The 17,689-nt window shown below is 58.3% G+C and overlaps 2 protein-coding genes across 7 annotated transcripts in view; one reads left to right on the top strand and one right to left on the bottom strand.

Annotated features, from left to right (window-relative positions):
* The first annotated feature begins 2,863 nt into the window (after nucleotides 1-2,863).
* Nucleotides 2,864-4,042, top strand: ANKRD63 (ankyrin repeat domain 63). 2 transcript variants are annotated; one of them, XM_077126632.1, is made up of 2 exons: nucleotides 2,864-3,569; nucleotides 3,606-4,042. In XM_077126632.1, exons 1-2 carry the CDS (start codon nucleotides 2,864-2,866, stop codon nucleotides 4,040-4,042), a joined length of 1,143 nt encoding a protein of 380 aa, XP_076982747.1. The 2 variants fall into 2 exon arrangements, with proteins under 2 accessions (XP_076982747.1, XP_076982746.1); XM_077126631.1 differs by having other exon boundaries at nucleotides 2,864-4,042.
* Nucleotides 4,043-8,156: 4,114 nt separating this feature from the next.
* The window catches only part of PAK6 (p21 (RAC1) activated kinase 6), a 35,774-nt gene continuing 26,241 nt past the window's right edge, over nucleotides 8,157-17,689 (bottom strand). For all 5 annotated transcript variants that reach the window (XM_077127439.1, XM_077127437.1, XM_077127440.1 and 2 more), the window contains 6 exons: nucleotides 12,821-13,306; nucleotides 12,544-12,677; nucleotides 12,093-12,219; nucleotides 11,856-11,981; nucleotides 11,279-11,413; nucleotides 8,157-9,769 (listed from right to left, as the gene is read on the bottom strand). In XM_077127439.1, the coding sequence (XP_076983554.1) occupies nucleotides 9,602-9,769; nucleotides 11,279-11,413; nucleotides 11,856-11,981; nucleotides 12,093-12,219; nucleotides 12,544-12,677; nucleotides 12,821-13,306 (1,176 nt within the window). In that variant the 3' untranslated portion in view covers nucleotides 8,157-9,601. The remainder of the gene's footprint in view (nucleotides 9,770-11,278; nucleotides 11,414-11,855; nucleotides 11,982-12,092; nucleotides 12,220-12,543; nucleotides 12,678-12,820; nucleotides 13,307-17,689) is intronic.

Below are 17,689 nucleotides of genomic sequence, written 5' to 3'. Positions count from 1 at the left end.
TTTCCCGTATGCTGTAGAAAAGAGAAATTGAGTCATAAAAGGAAGAAAAGCCTTTGTCCTGCTCTCTGAGTAAAGAGGGAGAACATTCCTGCTCCCTTACTAGGAGTAGAGAGTCGGTCACTGACAAGTCCATACCCACCCCTGGGCTATGTCCTAAGGGGACCCCACGGACATAAGGGGAGTGGCTATCACAGGGGGCCTGAAAGAGTCTCCAAATGGCACTCTCCCCGGGTCTGGGGAGCGGACTGGGTTTTGGGGGCTGCACTCGGAATAAGTACAGCTCTTTCCCTGACTCGCTCTCACTTGATCCTGCATGAATCAGACAGGGCTGGAATGATCAGTTTCATTGTGCAGATGAGACTATGCAGACTAGTAAATGCCTTCAAGCTGGGACTTAACTCTGACATCAAATATTGTACCCTTTCTATGACATCACGAAAGAAAATTAGCAAAGCCCTTGGTCAAAGCTTTAAAAATGCAAAAGAAAAGAAAAGAAAAAGGGAAGGGGGGGGGAGCTTCACAGTGTGTGCAGGTGTACACCACATGCTCCCCACGTGACAGAAGGGAAGTGGTAGCCCCTGCTCCACGGTTTGGGTTCTGGATTCCCATGTGGGCAGCACTGGAGCTTGCGGCTAGAGAAAGGTGACAGGCTCACCCTGCTGGGCTGAATACCCACTTTGCCACTCACCAACCTGAGTCTACTACTTTCTTCCCAGCAGCAAGTCCTCTCCTTCCCTTACACCCTTTCCTGGGCATCTCCTGCTGCAAAATATCTTATCACTGCTCTGCTGAGGCTAAGATTACCTTCCTTTCTCCCTTAATAGGAGGGAACCTGGTAAAGCAACTCATCAACCCTTTTCTTTAAAGGGGCCCTGTTTTTCCTGCTTCCCTACCCCCTGTCTGGAATATTTCCCCTATTTCTTAGCAACCAGTTTGTGCTCAGGATGCGGGGCCGTGTATCCCCATGCACATCCTTGAATGACCAACTCAGAAATCCTATTCTCAGAAGCCTCCAGAGCTCTCCCCTTCCCACAACTCCATCATTTCTTACAAGGACTGACTTGCTTTGATATTTAGCAGATGTCCTGGTCTTTTCTTCCTGCTTGAGAGGGTAGGTCTCTTTCAGTCCAGAACCCAGCTTCTGCCTCTGTATTAACCACAGCCAGGAATCCAATGCCTGGCTCATGAAAAGTCTCAGTAAAATTTGTACTTGGTACCTGGGTCACTTGTTACTTCATGAATACCCATCCGTATTCTCCCCTTTTCACCCATCCTCACCCCCACCCCCCACTGCAGGAGCCCTGACTCCCGAAGCCCAGGCTCATGCACCTTTCTCTCCTCTCTGCCCCATTAAACACACAGAGCTGCACCCAAGAGGGCTACGGTTTTTCTCTCCCTGACCTGTTGACTCTTCCCTTCTCCTAGCGGTCAGCTAATGGTCAGGGTCAGAGCTGGTTGTCTTGGGGGCGGTTTTGTGCTCAAGAAAGAGACGGGGGCCGTGGGGGGCGGGGAACCTTGCGTGTGTCCCTTGCTTTCTCCAGCATGGCCGCGGGTCCGGGAGTCACGGAAAGGCGGCTCCCGAGGACTGCTAAGGTGCCGCCGCACCCTCGGGTCCTAAGGCGCCCACTCGTCTCTGCTCCTCCAGCTCCGCAGCCGTGGGGCGTGTTGCCGGATATTTCTGAGATTGGGGAGCGTACCCTCCCCCTACACCCGCTCCGAGCGAGCGTGTGCGGGAGGAACAATCGTGTGTGAGTGCGTGATTCGCTGCACTTCGAGTGGCAGTTCCCAGCCAGACTTAGCGCACCCCCCTCCCCCAACGCAGCTCCTGCCTCCCCCCTCCTCCATGAGTCCTAGCCCGCCTTCGCCGCCGCCCTCAGCTCGCGCGCGGTCTGTCCTGGGGTCTCAGTTCCTCCCACCCTGGACCGCGGGTGACAGCTCTCGGTCTTCTCCGACGGGCCCGAGGTCCCGCCAGTTTCTAAGGAGCCGAGGGCAGAGACTCGGTTGGGGGCGGAGGGCGGGGAGAAGACTGCGATTTTGGGATTGGCCCACTGGGGTGCATGTGGCCCCCGGCGAGCAGCCCCCGCCTCCACCCCGCAACCGCCGTCGCAGCCCTTGGGGAGCGCGGAGGAGGCGCCGCTCTCCGATTCCGCGGCCCATGGAGGGGTGGGGGTCAGAGGCGGTCTCCCGCGCCCGGTTCCTCTCGGCCCTGACGGCTCAGCAGGCTTCCAGGACAGCCGCTGCCATGGAGACCCCCGAGGTGATAAAGCCAGGTATCCAGGCGGGCTGCGGCTCCCGCGCCACGGAGCCCCCGAAGTAAGGAGCAAGCGCCCCGGCGTGGCCCGGCCCCCGCGAGAAGGGAGGAGGCGGAGGAGCGGCGCCAGCAGCTTGAGGAGCGGCGCGCCCCGCCTGGGCTGGAGGCAGGCGCGTTCGGCGGGCGCCACCGTCTCAGCAGGGGAGCGGGGGCTGCCCTGCGTGCGGGTGAGTGGCGCGGCTCCAGTCCACGAGGGACTGAGGGGCGCCGGACGCGGGGAAAGCAGCAGGAGACTCAGGAGAGGACCGAGCGTTGGCTCCCGTCGTCTTGTTGCCGGCCAGGCGGAGCGGGGAGCAGCAAACGACCAACACCTCCAGGCGGGAAGCCCAGGGAGGGAGCAGCGAGCGAGACGCCGGGCGCGCGGCCAGGAGCGGCAAGGCCGCGGGAGCCGCGGGGTCGACCCGAGTGGGACCTCAGGACGCTCACCCGCCGACGCCCCCGCGCACAGGGAGCAGTACCAGAGCGCCGGCTTTGAGTCCGGAGGCCCGCGGGGCACCGGAACAGGGGCGCCCCCGTGCGGAGCTGCCGGGCCGCCCGGTCGCTGCGAGAGCCATGCTCAAGCCCAAGGACCTGTGCCCCCGAGCGGGCACGCGCACCTTCCTGGAGGCCATGCAGGCGGGCAAAGTGCACTTGGCCCGCTTTGTGCTGGACGCGCTGGACCGCAGCATCATTGACTGCCGCGCGGAGCAGGGCCGCACACCGCTCATGGTGGCGGTGGGGCTGCCGGACCCCGCGCTGCGCGCGCGTTTCGTGCGGCTGCTGCTCGAGCAGGGTGCGGCGGTGAACCTGCGGGACGAGCGCGGCCGTACGGCGCTCAGTCTCGCGTGCGAGCGCGGCCACCTGGACGCGGTGCAGTTGCTGGTGCAGTTCAGTGGCGACCCCGAGGCGGCCGACGCGGCGGGTAACAGCCCGGTGATGTGGGCGGCGGCGTGCGGCCACGGGGCGGTGCTCGAGTTCCTAGTGCGCTCTTTCCGCCGCCTGGGCCTGCGCCTCGACCGCACCAACCGTGCGGGCCACACGGCGCTGCAGCTGGCCGCCGCCCGCGGCCACGGGACCTGCGTACAGGCCCTCACCGGGCCCTGGGGCCGTGCCGCCGCCGCTGCCGCGGCCCGGGGCTCCAGCTCCGACAGTCCCCCGGGCCGCCCGGCGCCCGTGCCCAGCCCCGAGCGCCGACGACCCAGCCCCCGCCGCCTACCGCGGCCTCTCCTGGCGCGCTTTGCGCGAGCGGCAGGCGGCCATAGTGGCCATGGGGGTCACGGTGGCCACGGCGGTCACAGCGGCGAGGCAAGCTTAGGGGGCAAGGGCTCGGCCCGGCATCGGGCTCAGGGTAGCGAGCGACCCGAGCTGGGCCGGAGCATGAGCCTAGCGCTTGGTGCGGTGACCGAGGAGGAAGCGGCCCGCCTGCGAGCGGGGGCCCTCATGGCCCTACCACACTCGCCGCAGTCTTCGGGGACTGGGCGGTGGCGCTCGCACGAGGTGCTGGAGGGAGCGCCCGCGAGCTTAGTACAAGCCCCAGTGGGCCTTAGCCCCCACCCAGAGGGCGGCCCTGGCTCGGGCCGCCTAGGTTTGCGTCGACGCTCCACTGCCCCAGACATCCCCAGTCTGGTAGGGGAGGCGCCAGGGTCCGAGAGCGGTCCGGAGGCAGAGACCAATGCTCTGCCTCTCTCGGTGCCTGGGCCGCAGCCTTGGCAGGCTGGCACGGAGGCAGTGGTGCTGCACGCCCAGCAGTAAACCTTGCTGAAGCCTGAGTCTTGAGCCCCGCTTTGCCTTGCCTCCCTCTCACCTCTCCATCTCCTCTCCACCTGGATCTCTCCCTTTCTTCCAGATCTCTCACGTCCCAGCAGCTCCCTGGCTGGACCCCAGAACTTGACCCTGCTGCCAAAGCGACTCCACCCTCAGTCCTCTCTCTGTGTCTGAGAGAGACCCCCATCTTATTTCTTTTTTGTGTGTTGGTTGGTGTTCTCTGCCTAGGTCTCTTCCCTTTTCTATGGCCTGCCTTTCCTGTCCCTGGAAGACAAGGGATAGAAGGCAGGTTCATTAGATATTCTTCCAGCCAGGAAGATGGGCTCCCCTCCTCTAACCCTAAGGCTCAGTCCTTGGCCACCTCCAGATGTGGGCCTGCCTGGGTTCCTGTCAGGTTCCCTTTTCAGTGCTAGGTTCTCCCAACACCCTGGCAGCCAAGCAGGCAGAAGAGTTAATTTTGTGGAACAAACGTGGATCTCCCCATGGGGCCCTGAGGCTCCACTCTGCCTAGTGATCTGCTGACAATAATGCCACAAACAAAATCTCCCTTCCCCTGAAATGTTGGAGAAGGGGGCACAGAGAGGGGCCCCAGAGACTTTCTGGACAGGGAGGCGAATTAGGAAGGAATTTGGAGCTTAAGTTTTTCTGGAGGAGAAACTCTCCTGCCTTGAGACAATGAAAGCAGATTCGTGGGGTGGGCAGAGCCTCTGGTGTTGAATGATTTTCAGCATTCCTTGATCCAGCTTCTGGATGATTTTAGCTGTCTGCCTCTGCCTCAGACAGACCAGAATTCCACTTCTTCATTGACTTTGTGGGGCCATGAACTGCAAGTCATCCCTCCACTCCAACCCCTATCTGAATTCCTGGCTCCTGAGCCAGCCTGCTCCCCTTGATTTAAGTTTCATCTTTGAGGTTCAGTACCTCAAGGGCTCACCAGCCACAGGCTCTATCCACCCATGGCCTGGCTTCCCACCCCCCCCCCCCCGCCCCCCGCGCCCACTGGCAGAAACCGAAAGGACTTAGCACTTCGCCTGCCCGCCCCCACCGCCTCTCAGCTCCGGGGCTCTGCACGTGGTTGCTCCCGCAGGGTGGAACGGTTGCGAAGGCTTTGCTTAATTGTATTTCTTCCAATCCTCAAAGAACTCGTGTTTCGAGCCTTTGTATATAAAGCAAAAAGCAGCAGGTCTGATCCAAGGCTTAAGAACCTGACAATGTCTCTTTAAATAGAAGCTCCGCGAGGGGGATAATTGACTGAAGTGTTTGCCGCGTTAAACGGCGGCGCGCGGGAGTCGGGAGCCCACACGAGCCGCAGGTCCGGGTTTAAATTACATCAAACTCCGGCGAGAGCTGGAAGGGGGCTGTTAAGGGCTCCTGCTTCTCGCTGGGCCGTTAATGGAGGGTTGGGCGGATGATGGATGCTTGAAGTCGAGATCAGGGACCCCTGCCTCTGCCTCGCCGCGTGGGTCACAGGCCCGGCCCAGCTTCATTACTGGGCGGATAAGTGAGTCAGAGGCAACCGCGGAGAAGCGGTCACAGGCCCTTTCTCGGCCTCGGCCTTCATCCTCTTCCTCCCCGCCCCCGTCCGCCTTCACTTTGTCCCTACCAAGTGAAGGGAGGCTGGGGGCGAGGGGCTGGGGTGGGGGTAGGGTGGTAACGGCGCTAGGACCCTGCGGAAGCGCTTGAGCACGCCTCTGTGCGCCCAGCCCTTGGGGTGGCAGCGGGTGGAGGCTCTTTTTGTGAACCACGAAGGTTGAGCCTGCAACCCCTCGCCTGCTTGCGGTAGGGTCTTTTCCTGACGTCGATCTGTTTTTGCAGAATGGAAGGTTTCTCACTACTAACTCCGAGGAACTTGCTCGGAGCGAGAATGATCCATGGTGAGAGATTGGGCCTGAGGGTGGCGGGTTGGAGGTCGGGAGCGGGTCTTTTGCGGGTCCCACACCTCCGGGAGGGTGGGCCTGGCGGCCCAGACCGGCCCGCTGGGCGTGATCTCTGGTGCCCCCTGGTGGCAGCGGTGTGCTTTCCCCTCTCCGCTCTGGTTCGGAGTTTGGGATCGCCGCTGTGTACTTCTCCCTCCGTACGTCCTTATCCATGAAGTCCTTTCCTTTTGTAGAATATTAAATCCGGATACTTGAATTCATTTAGCAGCAGTGAAGTGAGGAACAATGAATCTCGCATTCCAGGTAGCAGGCGCCAGACCCTTCACTAAGGATCCCAAGATCTTCCAAGTTCCGGCTCTGCGGTTCAGAGAAGCCCTGCCTTCTTCTGGAAAACTGGAGCTGCCAACCCCTCCTTATGATTTCTGAACCTTGGGACTTGCTAATTATGCACTGTTTTCGTTTGATGATATTTGCCTTCGTTTCTGAGGTGTTTCATCCTTTCCCCATCCCCTTCTCCCAAAACGTCTGTCTCTCTTCAGTCCCACTGTGGTTAGCTGGGTGGGTAGGTGGAAGTGCCTGCAAAGCCAGAGGGAGTGGGTCTGAGGAGGGGTGAGGGATAAGTGGATACCCCAAGTGCAAATTGCTTTTTTCTGATCTTTGCTTGCTCACTTATTCCCTTTTTGACTGTGTGTAATTTTCATGGAGTTTTAAATTGTGTAAGAATACAAGTATTTTGGCTTCTTAAGAAACACCATGTGGTTTGGGTTGCACATTGTGTGGTAGGTGCTGTCATCTTTCCAGTGTGGCTGACATGTGGCTTTCTGGTTGAAAGTCACCTTGGCTCTCCTTAATTAGGTAAACAATCATGAGGACCCCTCTTAGTGGAGTTGCCATGAGCTTGGTGGTTGAAAGTAATGTTCCTAAAAAAAACGCAGCAGATTTTTCCTGTCTGAACTGAATGGTGTTTGATTTGCTGATCTAGATTTCTTACCAAGCTCTGCTCTGTGCAGAACTTGTAAATTTCATCCCCACTTCCCTGTCCTGAATTTCCTCTCGTTGTGGGTCCAAGGGCATGAAGACTGGGCTCGTCGCTCCCTCTCTCCACTTTAGAAGTGACTTTTCTAAACATTTTGCTTTTCCGACTCTTCTTGCTTTTGTCCTTGTGAAGAGTCACCCAGGCCACTGGAGCTTGGCGCTCTGAGATCAATCTCATAATTGATCTGCTTGGGATGCTCAGTGACATATGCACACCCTTTTAGGATGACACTGTTTGGTAGAAGGACTATTAGAACTTGAAAGAAGTTAATAAATCCAGTATTATCCAGTTGAGAGATTTTGCCTTACCAACCACTCCTGACTCTTGGCTACCTTTGGAGACATGGAAGGCTGTCTTGCTTCTCGCAAAGGTCCCTGCCCTTCCTACTGTGACAGTTTCCTGAGGTTAAGTCACAGGTGCAGCTTCCCACTGAGCAGGTGGGATTGGGGAACTGCCCATGTGGGGATGCTGTGGTGAGCAGGAGGAGGTCTGAAGGGCTCCTTACTCCCGGCTAGGAGTAAGAGACAGGCTCCGAGAGGACTGTCCGAGTTTCCGTGAACACTGAGTTGGGAGGTAGGTTGAGATGTCAGGGCAGGAAGTCACAGAATCAAAGCTGGAACTAGAAATTGAAAGATATTTTCACCCATCTCCCTCCACTTCCAGAACTAAAGCCCAGGTTGCTTGATTTCCAGCCCCCTGCACTGCTCTTTCACAATTCCAGGCTGTCATCCTCAAATCTGAGAACTAATGCAGAGACTGTTCTCCTTGGAGGTCTTCTCAGGCCATTTCCTACGGACAGCTGGAGGAGAGCAGCCTCTGCTTTTCAGGAGTGAGAAGCAAATGGGGGAAGGGAGAAGCTGATGCAAAAAGTGGTCATCAGCCACTGGGACGACCAACCCCCAGGGCCCCTGTGACTTTCCTGACCAATCTCTTCTTTCCCTAGGGAAGTAGTCCTGACTATGTCTCATCTTCTTCAGTCCCAAGGGCCTTTTCACTTCCTTTTTTCCCTCCTCTGCCCTCATCTTGGATCCCACTCCTACCAGGGGGTTGGTTTGTCTGCAGGCCACAGTGACCCATGGGGAGCTCATGTGGGAGAGGAGGGAGGGCACACTGTGCACCCCTTACAGGCCATCCAGTTCCAAGGCAGCCCAGCTTCACTCCCAAAGACAACAGGAAGCCCAGAGGTTTTTGAACACCCAGTTTAATTTAAAACAGGCACAAGTGCAAACAATTCACAAGTTTCTAGGGAAGATGCATTTGTTTTTAAAACTCTGACCTTTAAAAAAGTCCTTGAATTTTTTAAATTTTTAATTTTTTGCCCCAAGGCAGGCCACTAGGGAGCAGGGGAATCTAAAAATATTATCAAGATAGGTCCAAACTCCTGAAGTTCTTCCCTGGAATTCCCTGTCTCACAGCAGCTCTGAAGTGGGGAAGGAAGGAGGACAAGGGGACAGGTATCTGAGGAGGCAGCTAGGGGCAGACAGCTTGCACAAGTGGGGTGCCCATTCTCTTGACATGATGGAACCCCAGAAGCTGGTTCACCTCCCCCAGACCAGGATTCTGAAGAGAAGAATGGATCCCTGATGAGCTGGTTATTGAGATGAATTTCACAGGTAAAACAAAGTTTCAGGTTCCTTACCGTTCCTGTCTCTGGTTCTCAGACTCCATAGTACAGGAGAGACTCGGAAAGGAAGCTGGAAGCCACTGCCGAGCTCCCAGGATGTGCTAGACCCAGTACAGCCTCTTCACTGGTCAGGCAGAAACATGGGACTGAAGTGGGGAGGAGGGGGAAAGCCAGGCCAAGAATGCAGGTCCCTTCAGAGCAGAACTTATAGGGAGAGAGGATGGGGCGCCCTTACTGAAACTGGCTGTCGGTGACCTGAAGGGACCAAGGCTATTGCCGTGACCTCCTTGCCCTTACATACACACTTACATACCGACGCACGTGCACACACACGCTGTGTCCTCTATCCTGTAAAGCAAGACCACCTTACACCAGCCCCATTCTTTCTCTTTCACCCAGAAAACTCCCCCTAAGAGCAGGCTGGGCACAATTCTGAGCACGCGTATAAGGAGGGTGTGTGTCGGTGCAAATGGGCCACGGAATGAATTCAGGTGAGACTGTGCCTTCCGGAAGTTGGACACAAGGGAGGGAGAAGGATTCGGGCAATAAAAACCTTCCCTGTGTCTCTCTCAAGAGACCCCAAGGTTTGGCACTGGAGCTGAGAACAGACTGAAGACAGGCTGTCTGCCTGCTTGAGTGGCCTGGGATGGTAGGGTACAACTACCTTTAAAAAACGAGGGCAGCTCTTTCTGCTGCTTGGGCCTCAGTGGCCAAGAGTGCTGGTCTCCGCATTTCTTAGAAATATCCCTGTGCAAATAACAAGGGGTCATCCTGCAGGAGGGGTCTCCATCATCCCAAAGGCAACTGGGGCCTCTCTTGGAGGGAGAGAGGCCGAGGGGCAGGTCCGGCCTGGCCCAGTGGACTGAGGGGCAGGAGGGACGGGTGGGGCTTCACATTCAATCTTTGGAGAAAATACTGAGAGAATGAGGCAGGCAGGCCCTGCCGGCGGGCTGGCTGCCCAGTGTCCCCTGCCTGTGAGGCCAGGTGGCAGGCACACTCGGGGGGTGGGCTCAGCAGGTGGAGGTCTGCTTGCGGTAGAGCTGGATGAGGGGCACTAGGCACTCAGGCAGCCCCGTCTGCAGCAGGAAGGGGTGGTCCAGGAGCTCCTGGGCCATGGCTCTCTCCTGCGGGTCCCGCACCAGCATCCGCTCCAGGAAGTCTCGCAGCACTGGGGAGACCTGCGGAGACAGGCCGGGGAGAGGAAGCCACAATTGTAAGTTGTGTTATTGGGGTGACGTGTTGACTTGGTCCCACCATTGTCTGAAAGTCTTTAGTTCTCTGGTTTCTTATTTCCTGGCTCCTCCCAGGGTCTGTGCTTTTAGGATTAACAGGGAGGCAAAGAAGGGCAGCATCACTCCAGGGGAGGTGTCCAGTCTGCCTCCAGGGGGCGGTGCTGAGCAATGGAATTAAAGTGTCAGGAGCTCTGGGGACCTGAGCTCCAAATCCCGTCCACTCCCCACCCCTGCTTCTCAAGACTCGCAGCATTCAGCCCCTGCGGCCCTGTGGAAGGGACATGGAATTGCCATCAGGTAATTCAATCCTCAGTCTGAATCTGATCTTGGGCAAGTTGCAATTTTCTCTAGGCCTTGATGATCTCATCTGCAAAATGAGCTAATGATAAAATGTGCTTGCCCTGTCTGCCACATAGGGTGTTAGTGAAGATAAAGAAAGAGGTCAGGAATGAGGAAGCACTTTGAAGAACAGAAAAGAACAAGATGGGACATGGAAAGGAAGATTTCTGTTGCTCTTAGCCTTACAGTTTAAAGCAAGGGTTTATCTTGGTTCATTTTGAGCCAATTATTTTGGGATGAGGCTGAATCTTGGGCTGCCACGGAAGGCTACAACCTCTGGGAAATCAGCCAGTTGGAAATTCCCCCTATCTGTAAAAATTGGGGTCAGTAGTCTAGGCTAGGGTCCGGACACTTCCTTTGTCTCAGAAGGTTTTTCCTGTCAGGGAAACACCTGTTTTCCTGTGTTGGGACCACGGAACCGTGGGGACTAGGACCCAATCCCCAGGACATTTCTCACTCTGGCCACCAGGTGGCAGTGCCATTTGCAGCCCCTCCCCCTTCCAGCGCTGACCTGGCTGTCAGCAGGGGGCGCCCACAGTCCACAGGTAAGGCCTGTGGGTTTGGGGTATTTTTGGCAGAAAATGGTATTATACACACACGTGTGTGTGTATATACACACATATAGTTTTAAGGGCAAACTGGCTTGATGTGGTCAGGATGTGCAGTGCTGGAGGACAAGCTGGATTCGCCACGACAGACTGAACACCGTGCCATGTGTTGGTATGGATCCCCTGGCAAATGGGGTGGAGTTGTTTGTGTTCAGTTAGGCTTTGCTGGACTCCTCCCCGGGACATCAGGGACCCCTGGTCTCCTTGCTTTCCCTTTTCACAGGTATCGCTGAGCTCCTTTCAGGTTCTGGGTCCCTTGTCAGTTGCAGCAGGAGTGCCTGCTGCGGTAGCGGCAGGGGGGAGGCTTGCTGGAATAAACACGAGTGTGTGTGGTAGATGTGACACCACTGTCAGGTCCAGGTTTTGAGTGGAGAAAGAGGAGTGTGTTCCAGGTGCCCAGCCACCCTGCTCTGTGGAAGGGAGAGGCTGAGGCCCAGGAGCCCGAGTCTGACTTCCAAGTCTCAGGAAGCTTAGGCTCTGTGGGGACCACACCTCATGTACGACTGACCTTGTGAGAGTTTTTCAGCTTGGGTGGGGGATTGTCCCGGAGCCTCTTCATAGCTTGCACTGGGGAGTCGCTGAAGTAGGGTGGCTCCCCGTCCACCATCTCAATCACCATGATGCCCAGGGACCAGATGTCCACCTGCAGGAGTAGAATGGCCCTGACTGCACTGGCCTGAGTGTGGCCACTTGGTAGCAGTGTGCTGGAGGGGGCAGGGGCCGGCTCTCCTTGTTGAGTCCGTCTCTTTTCTCCTCTGGCCACCTGCCCTGTGGCCAGTTACTTCCTGCCCAAGTGACCACTGACCATCGGCACCAGGTTGTCAGCCATTCTCTGAAAAAGGCCCAGTACAAATGAGGACGTCTGGCCACACCCTACTCTGTCCTTAAGCATTTCTGAGACCAGTTCCTGCAAATCATAGGCGAGCGCAGCCTCATCCAAGAGGCAGAAACGGGCAAGTGAGGACCAAGCGGGGAGCTGGGAACCAGGGCTGTTTTGGGTGGGGTGCTCTGGAGGGGCCACAGAAGAAGTGTTGTGTGCTTCTAAGCCTCTTTGGGGAGGAGTGGGAGGTGGGAGAAACGGTTACCTCAGTCGCATACAGAGACCTGGAGATCACTTCGGGAGCCATCCAATAGGGGGTACCCACCAGGGACTTCCTCTTAGGAACATCTTTGCTAATCTGAGCACAGAATCCGAAGTCTGAGAGCTTTACCTGGAGGTTGGGGTGAGAGGGAGAAAGGGGATGAGTACTGAACCAGGAGGAACAGCGCTGCTGGGAGTAGGGAAGTGGGGGGACAGGTGCGCGGGGCGGGGAGGGGTCTACCCTGCCGTCGAGGGTCAGCAGGATGGAGTCGCTCTTGATGTCCCGGTGGATGACACCCTGGGCGTGCAAGTAAGCCAGGGCCTGCAGCACAGCCTCGCACACCGTGGCAATCTGCTCCTCGTTTAGCCTGGAGGAAGGAGGCAGGGCCATCGGCAGAAGAGAATGTTACTTTGGCAGGGTTGCAGGGCAGCTGGGCTGGGCAGAGGGGGAGTCCCTGGTACTGGGCCCTGGGCAGCATGCCTGGCAGCCCAGTCAGGCCAGAGCCCTGGTGGGGACCACCCTTCTCTCCCTGACTACCCCAAGACCTCTGGGTCTCAGTTACCCTGAACGGGCGGCTAGGGTGTCGAGAACGATCTGACAGGCTCTAAGGCCAGAGGCTGCTTGACAGCTCTCCCCGGGGCAACAGTGGGGGGCAGCCGGGACTTGGGGCCCCACCCTGCTAGCTGCTCACCTGACTTGGGAGACGATGTCTGTGAGGGCCCCGCCCTGCAGGAACTCCATGAGCACCCACAGCTCCTCGCCCACCAGGTAGCTCTTGTACATCTCCACCACGTTGGGGTGCTGGTAGTCCCGCATGATCACCACCTGGGGGGCGGGTGGGGGCGCCTGAGTGTGGGCCGTGTCCAGGAGGCCTGCCCCTCCCACCTCTACTGCTCCCAGATGGCTGGGTCCGTGCTCCCCGCCCCCCCCATGCCCCCCTCCATCCACACCCCACCCTCTCCACCCACCTCGTTAAAAAGCAGTTCCCGGCGCTGCTGCTTCCTGAGGTCCATCATCTTGACGGCCACCTGGCGGCCCGAGTGTTTCTCCCGCGCCAGGCAGACGATGCCCGTGGAGCCCTCGCCGATCTTCACGTAGCTGTCCAGCAGTAGCCGGGGGTCCCCCTGGTCCACCACCATCCTGAGCGCAGCCTTGAACTGCTCGTGGGTCACGATGCCCGCGTCCTCGCCAGCCAGGCCTCCCTTGGCGGCCGCGGGGTCCTGGGGCAGGTACAGGTTGCTGGTGCTGATCTGGGCGTGCCGGGTGCGGGGGGAGCCCGCCGGGGAAGACCGGCCTGGGGGCAGGCCCACGCGGAGGGACTTCTGGGGGCTGCTGGTATCCAGGGGGGCCAGAGGGCTGAAGTTCCCCACGGACTTGTCCGACGGCAAGGACTGGGCCTTAGCCACCAGGCCCGGGGGCGAGTCTTTCTGCGGTGGTCGGAAAGAGGAGCTGAGCTGCAGGGAGAAAGAAAGAAAGAGATGGGAAGGGGGTGGTTGTGGAAGCACATGGAGCCACCTGCCCAGGAATGACCTCTGGACACTCCCAGACTGGGGAGATGCTGTGAGCAAAGACTGTCCGAGTGAGCCGAAGGCGGCCTGTAGCACTGCTCGGCGCTCAGGGATCAGCCCCCAGGCTCCGAGGCGAGCAGGCCACACAACAGGTCTTTACATCCACCCTGCTGCTCCCGGGAAGACAGAGAGAGCCGAGTCCCTGGGGTGCCCTCACACTGGGTATTTCTTCCGTGGTAATTGGCAGCTGGACCCCAGGGAGGCCTCCAGGAGGCATGGTCTTCCCTGTGAGCTACAGGGCCGCACAGGGGATCTGGGTCTGAGACGGCTACACCCAGGCTCGCCCATCCCACCTGGCCCCAGGTAGCCAAGGGCCGTGTGGAGAGGCCCTGGGCAGTGGGGTGGGGGAGCGGGGGGCAGCCGTGCCACCGCCGGGGTCTGAGAGCCCTGCCTGTGCCTCACAGCAGGGAGCCAGTGCCGCATGTCTGTGCTGGGAGGGGGTGACCCCAACAGAGTACCACAGAGCCGTGTTCCTGTCCACGGGTTCTTCGGGGTTCCTCCCGGGCTGAGGACCTGGTGCCAGAGAGATCTGGAATCAGGAGGGGAGGCCCAGCCAAACCCAAGTCTTGGGGCAGAGATGGGGAGGGAGGGGTCTCAGTGCACTTTGGGGCCTGGACCCCCCCCAGGAGCCCTGCTTAGGCCCAGCCCTGGGAGCCTCCCAAACCTCCTGCCACCCCTGGCAGGGAAGGAGCCCATCTTTGGTTCTCCCCAGGGTATTGCTGATGTACCACACAACTCCTCCTGGGGATCAGGTGTTTTTTAAGGGGGTGTCCTGGACAGGGCCATACGCAACCTCACGGGGGACACTGCAGGGGTAGGAGGTCAAGGACTGCGAAGGAGAGGACTTCTCAGAACATCTCCAGAAACTGTCCCATGAGTGGTGGCCTAGGTGCCCCGTGGGAGCTGGTCCTGATGCCCAGAGCCGAACTGCGGTACAGGAAGTCTCAGGTAGTCAGCTCCGGCTAGGCCATTTCCTCGGGGACCTGGAGCCTGGGCCTCGGGCCCTCCAGGCTCAGCCAGAGCCTTCTGACCTCTTCAACATTCCCCCGAGGCTTCAGGGCGCCCACCCCGCCCTAGTCCCTGGCCCTGCCTGCGGTGGAGCATGTCGGGGGCCTCTGCCCGCAGAGAGCCAGGCTGCGGGCAGGCTGTGCCAGCTCAGGCCCCACCTCTGCAGGGAAGGGGACAGGAAAGCCTCCAGACTGCCGCCACTTTAATCCATCCCTGGTGGGCAGATTCTCCCACGCCTCTGCCAGCCCCAGACCCTCATCTTTTCCTTCTCTGTGCAGTGGGGGGTCAGGACCTGGGCTCCAGTCCTGCTTCTGCTCTGACCTACGATGAACCTGAAGCAAGTAGTCCTCTCGGAGCCTGTCTCCTCTGTAAATGAGAGGATCGTGTGCAAGTTCCTGGGCTCCCGGGACTGGCTTGGTAGGTCTGTATTTTAACAGGTTCCCTGGTTTCTGATGTAGGGGGACCACAGAGACCCCTTTGAGCAGCTCCGGATGAATGGGCCCTGTGATTCCATGACCTCAGGGAGGGCTGGGGCTGGGGCTGGAGGAGGACCCATGCAGGCACTAGGGGAGAGGTGGGACAGGGCTCGCTACACGGCACAGCCACCGAAGCTGCCCCAACCCCTGTAAGAAGGCTCAGGGCTCTGAGGCAGCGGCCGGCTGCCTTGTGAGGTATGGAATTAACCAAAAAAAGGTGCTCTCTGAGCGGCCAAGTGGGTGGGGCAGGGTTTTGGGACCACCTGAAGCTGCTCTGAGGTTGTTGTAATGGCCCCTTGACCTCTCTCCACCCTGAAGTTTCTAACGCAGACTGTAATGATTTCCTGCAGTTTAAGGGCTGCTGGCCTTCTGGATGGGCTCTCTCTGCTCTGGGGATGTATGAGTGTGGGGTGGAAGCGGTCGAGCCACCCAGAGGTTGGAGGTGGGAGAGCCCTCCTCCCCAAGAGTCAAGGCCCTGTGGTGACTCTGCTGCTGGCATGGCTGAGCTCAGGGACAGAGCCTGCTCCTGGGCCGGGGAAGAGATGAGTGAGCAAAAGACAGGCAAGAGCCCAGCACGTGGGACTTGGAGGCGGAGGGGCTGGTTCCATCTTCACCCCAGCAGGGTCCGGTCCCAAGGGACCCTTGTTTGGCCTTGCTGTCTGTCTACATGAGGAGGAGTTTCTAGTGAACAGATGACCACAAGAAAGGACCACATGCAACTTGTTAAATCATTGCAAGAAAGGGAAAGGAGGATGCAAAAAGGGAGTTAATTAATTGCTCCAGGCTCTGGATTAATTGTGGAGTTACGTGTGTGACTGAGACCTCTTTTTTTGTGAAGGAACCGCTATTAGAGTCATGCCTGGGGCTACAATGATGACCCCTCTTCCTCCTGGGCCACGGGGACAGGGCAGGCGTCAGCAGCTGTGGGCTGGGGGCTGTACTGCAACTGCCCTTACGGCAGAGGCCATAACATAACCTTGAAAAAAAACCCAACCCCCTGCTTACCATTTTTGCAAGTACCATAAATGCATGATCACATTATCTTTGTGGATGAGGGGCTGAATCAAGAGAACCTGGAGCCACATTCACCCCCGCTGTAGCCACACCTGGCCCAGCTCAGCCATGGGAGGCTGGTCCTCCCGGGGCGCCAGGGCACTGACCGCTACCAAGGGAGTTGCTGCGAGAGCCCAGAGCCCACCCCTCTGGGATGTGCCGAGGTGCAGAGGGCTGCCCACTAGCATGACATTGTAGCCCCAGGCATGGCTCTAATAGCAGGTCCTTCACAAAAAAGAGGCCTCAGTCACACACGTAATTCCACAATTAATCCAGAGCCCGGAGCAATTAATTAACTCCCTTTCTTGCAATGGTTTAACAAGTTGCATGTGGTCCTTTCTTGTGGTCATCTGTTCACTAGAAACTCCTCCTCATGTAGACAGACAGCAAGGCCAAACAAGGGTCCCTTGGGACTGGACCCTGCTGGGGTCCCTGGGGTGGTGGGGAAGGAGGAGGAGGAGGAGGAGGAAGGAAGCCCAATATCCACCGACTGGGCAAGGGAGTACCTAAAGCAGTGGTTCTCAAGGAGGTGTGATTTTGCCTCCCCAAGGAATATGTGGTAATGTCTGGAGACATTTCTGATGATCACAACTGGGGGCAGTACTGGTACCTAGTGTTTAGGGCCCAGGGACGTTGCTAAACCTCCTGCAATGCACAGGAGAGCTCCCCACAATTACCAGCCCAACATGTCGCTAGTGCTGAGAGGAAAGCCTGGAGCATCTCAGTCCTATTTTTCAGGACTGAGAGTATTTATTTAGAAAGGCATGTGCAAGGTGCCTAGAAGGACACCACCTGCCTGGAGTTGGAACTGTCGCTTCTCTGAGCACAAAACCACCCCCTGGCTTCCACAGACATGGGATGCCAGCACCCCCAGTAGCAGGGGCCCATGGTGCGTGCTCAGTAAACTGGAAGGATGGACAGGCAGACAGAGGCCGGGAGGACAGGCCTGTTTCCTGATGTGGGGTGCTGGCAGGAGCCCAGAATGACACATCAGTACCCAGCCTAGTGCTGACACCCCGTTTCTCTAAATCCTTGACACCTACTCGGCAGGACTCCTCAGAGGCCAGAGAGGGGTCGGTGTCCAATACTCACCTCCCTAGCTGGGTGCATTTTCTTGCCCCCAGAGCAAATGTGGAGTTTTCCCAGAAATGTCTCCCCACAGGCACAGCCTGCCAGAGACCCCCCCAGCTCCCAGACACCCATGATCATCACACTGACACATCAAGCCACATCTCATTATCTGTGCATCCCCCAGCGCTCCACCGTGAGTGGCCCCAGCCCACTGTCCTCTGTCCCAGTGGGGGGGCTCGGAGCCAGCCAGAGGGCATGTGGCCTAGAGCCTTGGTGGGTGCCAGCCCTGGGTGTGGCCCTCAGGCTCTGGTCAGTGCCTGAAGGCTCGAGCTGGCGGTGCCTGGGAAGGTCCTCACGCCACCCCCTTCCCTCCAGGCTAGAGCGCACTCCAGCCATCGCCGACAGGGGAGCACCTGGGCTCGTCCTTCAACCCCGCCGGGGAGGAGGCTTGATGATGACCCCTGCCACTGTCAGCAGATGTCCCTTAGGTCTGGCTTGAAACCCTCATGCCATAGCCCAAGCCCCCTGCCGCCTGTCCCTCAAGAAGGAGCTGGACAACAACTGGCTGCCTCAGTCATGAAACCTGCGTAAGCAGGAGGAGCACTGCTCCCTCTCCTTCCCCGGCTCCCTCACCATTGCTGGGAGTCGTCTCACCCTCTGA

The sequence above is a fragment of the Tamandua tetradactyla genome, chromosome 14 (genome assembly GCF_023851605.1).
Source record: "Tamandua tetradactyla isolate mTamTet1 chromosome 14, mTamTet1.pri, whole genome shotgun sequence".
Classification (NCBI taxonomy): Eukaryota; Metazoa; Chordata; class Mammalia; order Pilosa; family Myrmecophagidae; genus Tamandua; species Tamandua tetradactyla.
This window is presented reverse-complemented; position numbering and strand designations above follow the sequence as displayed.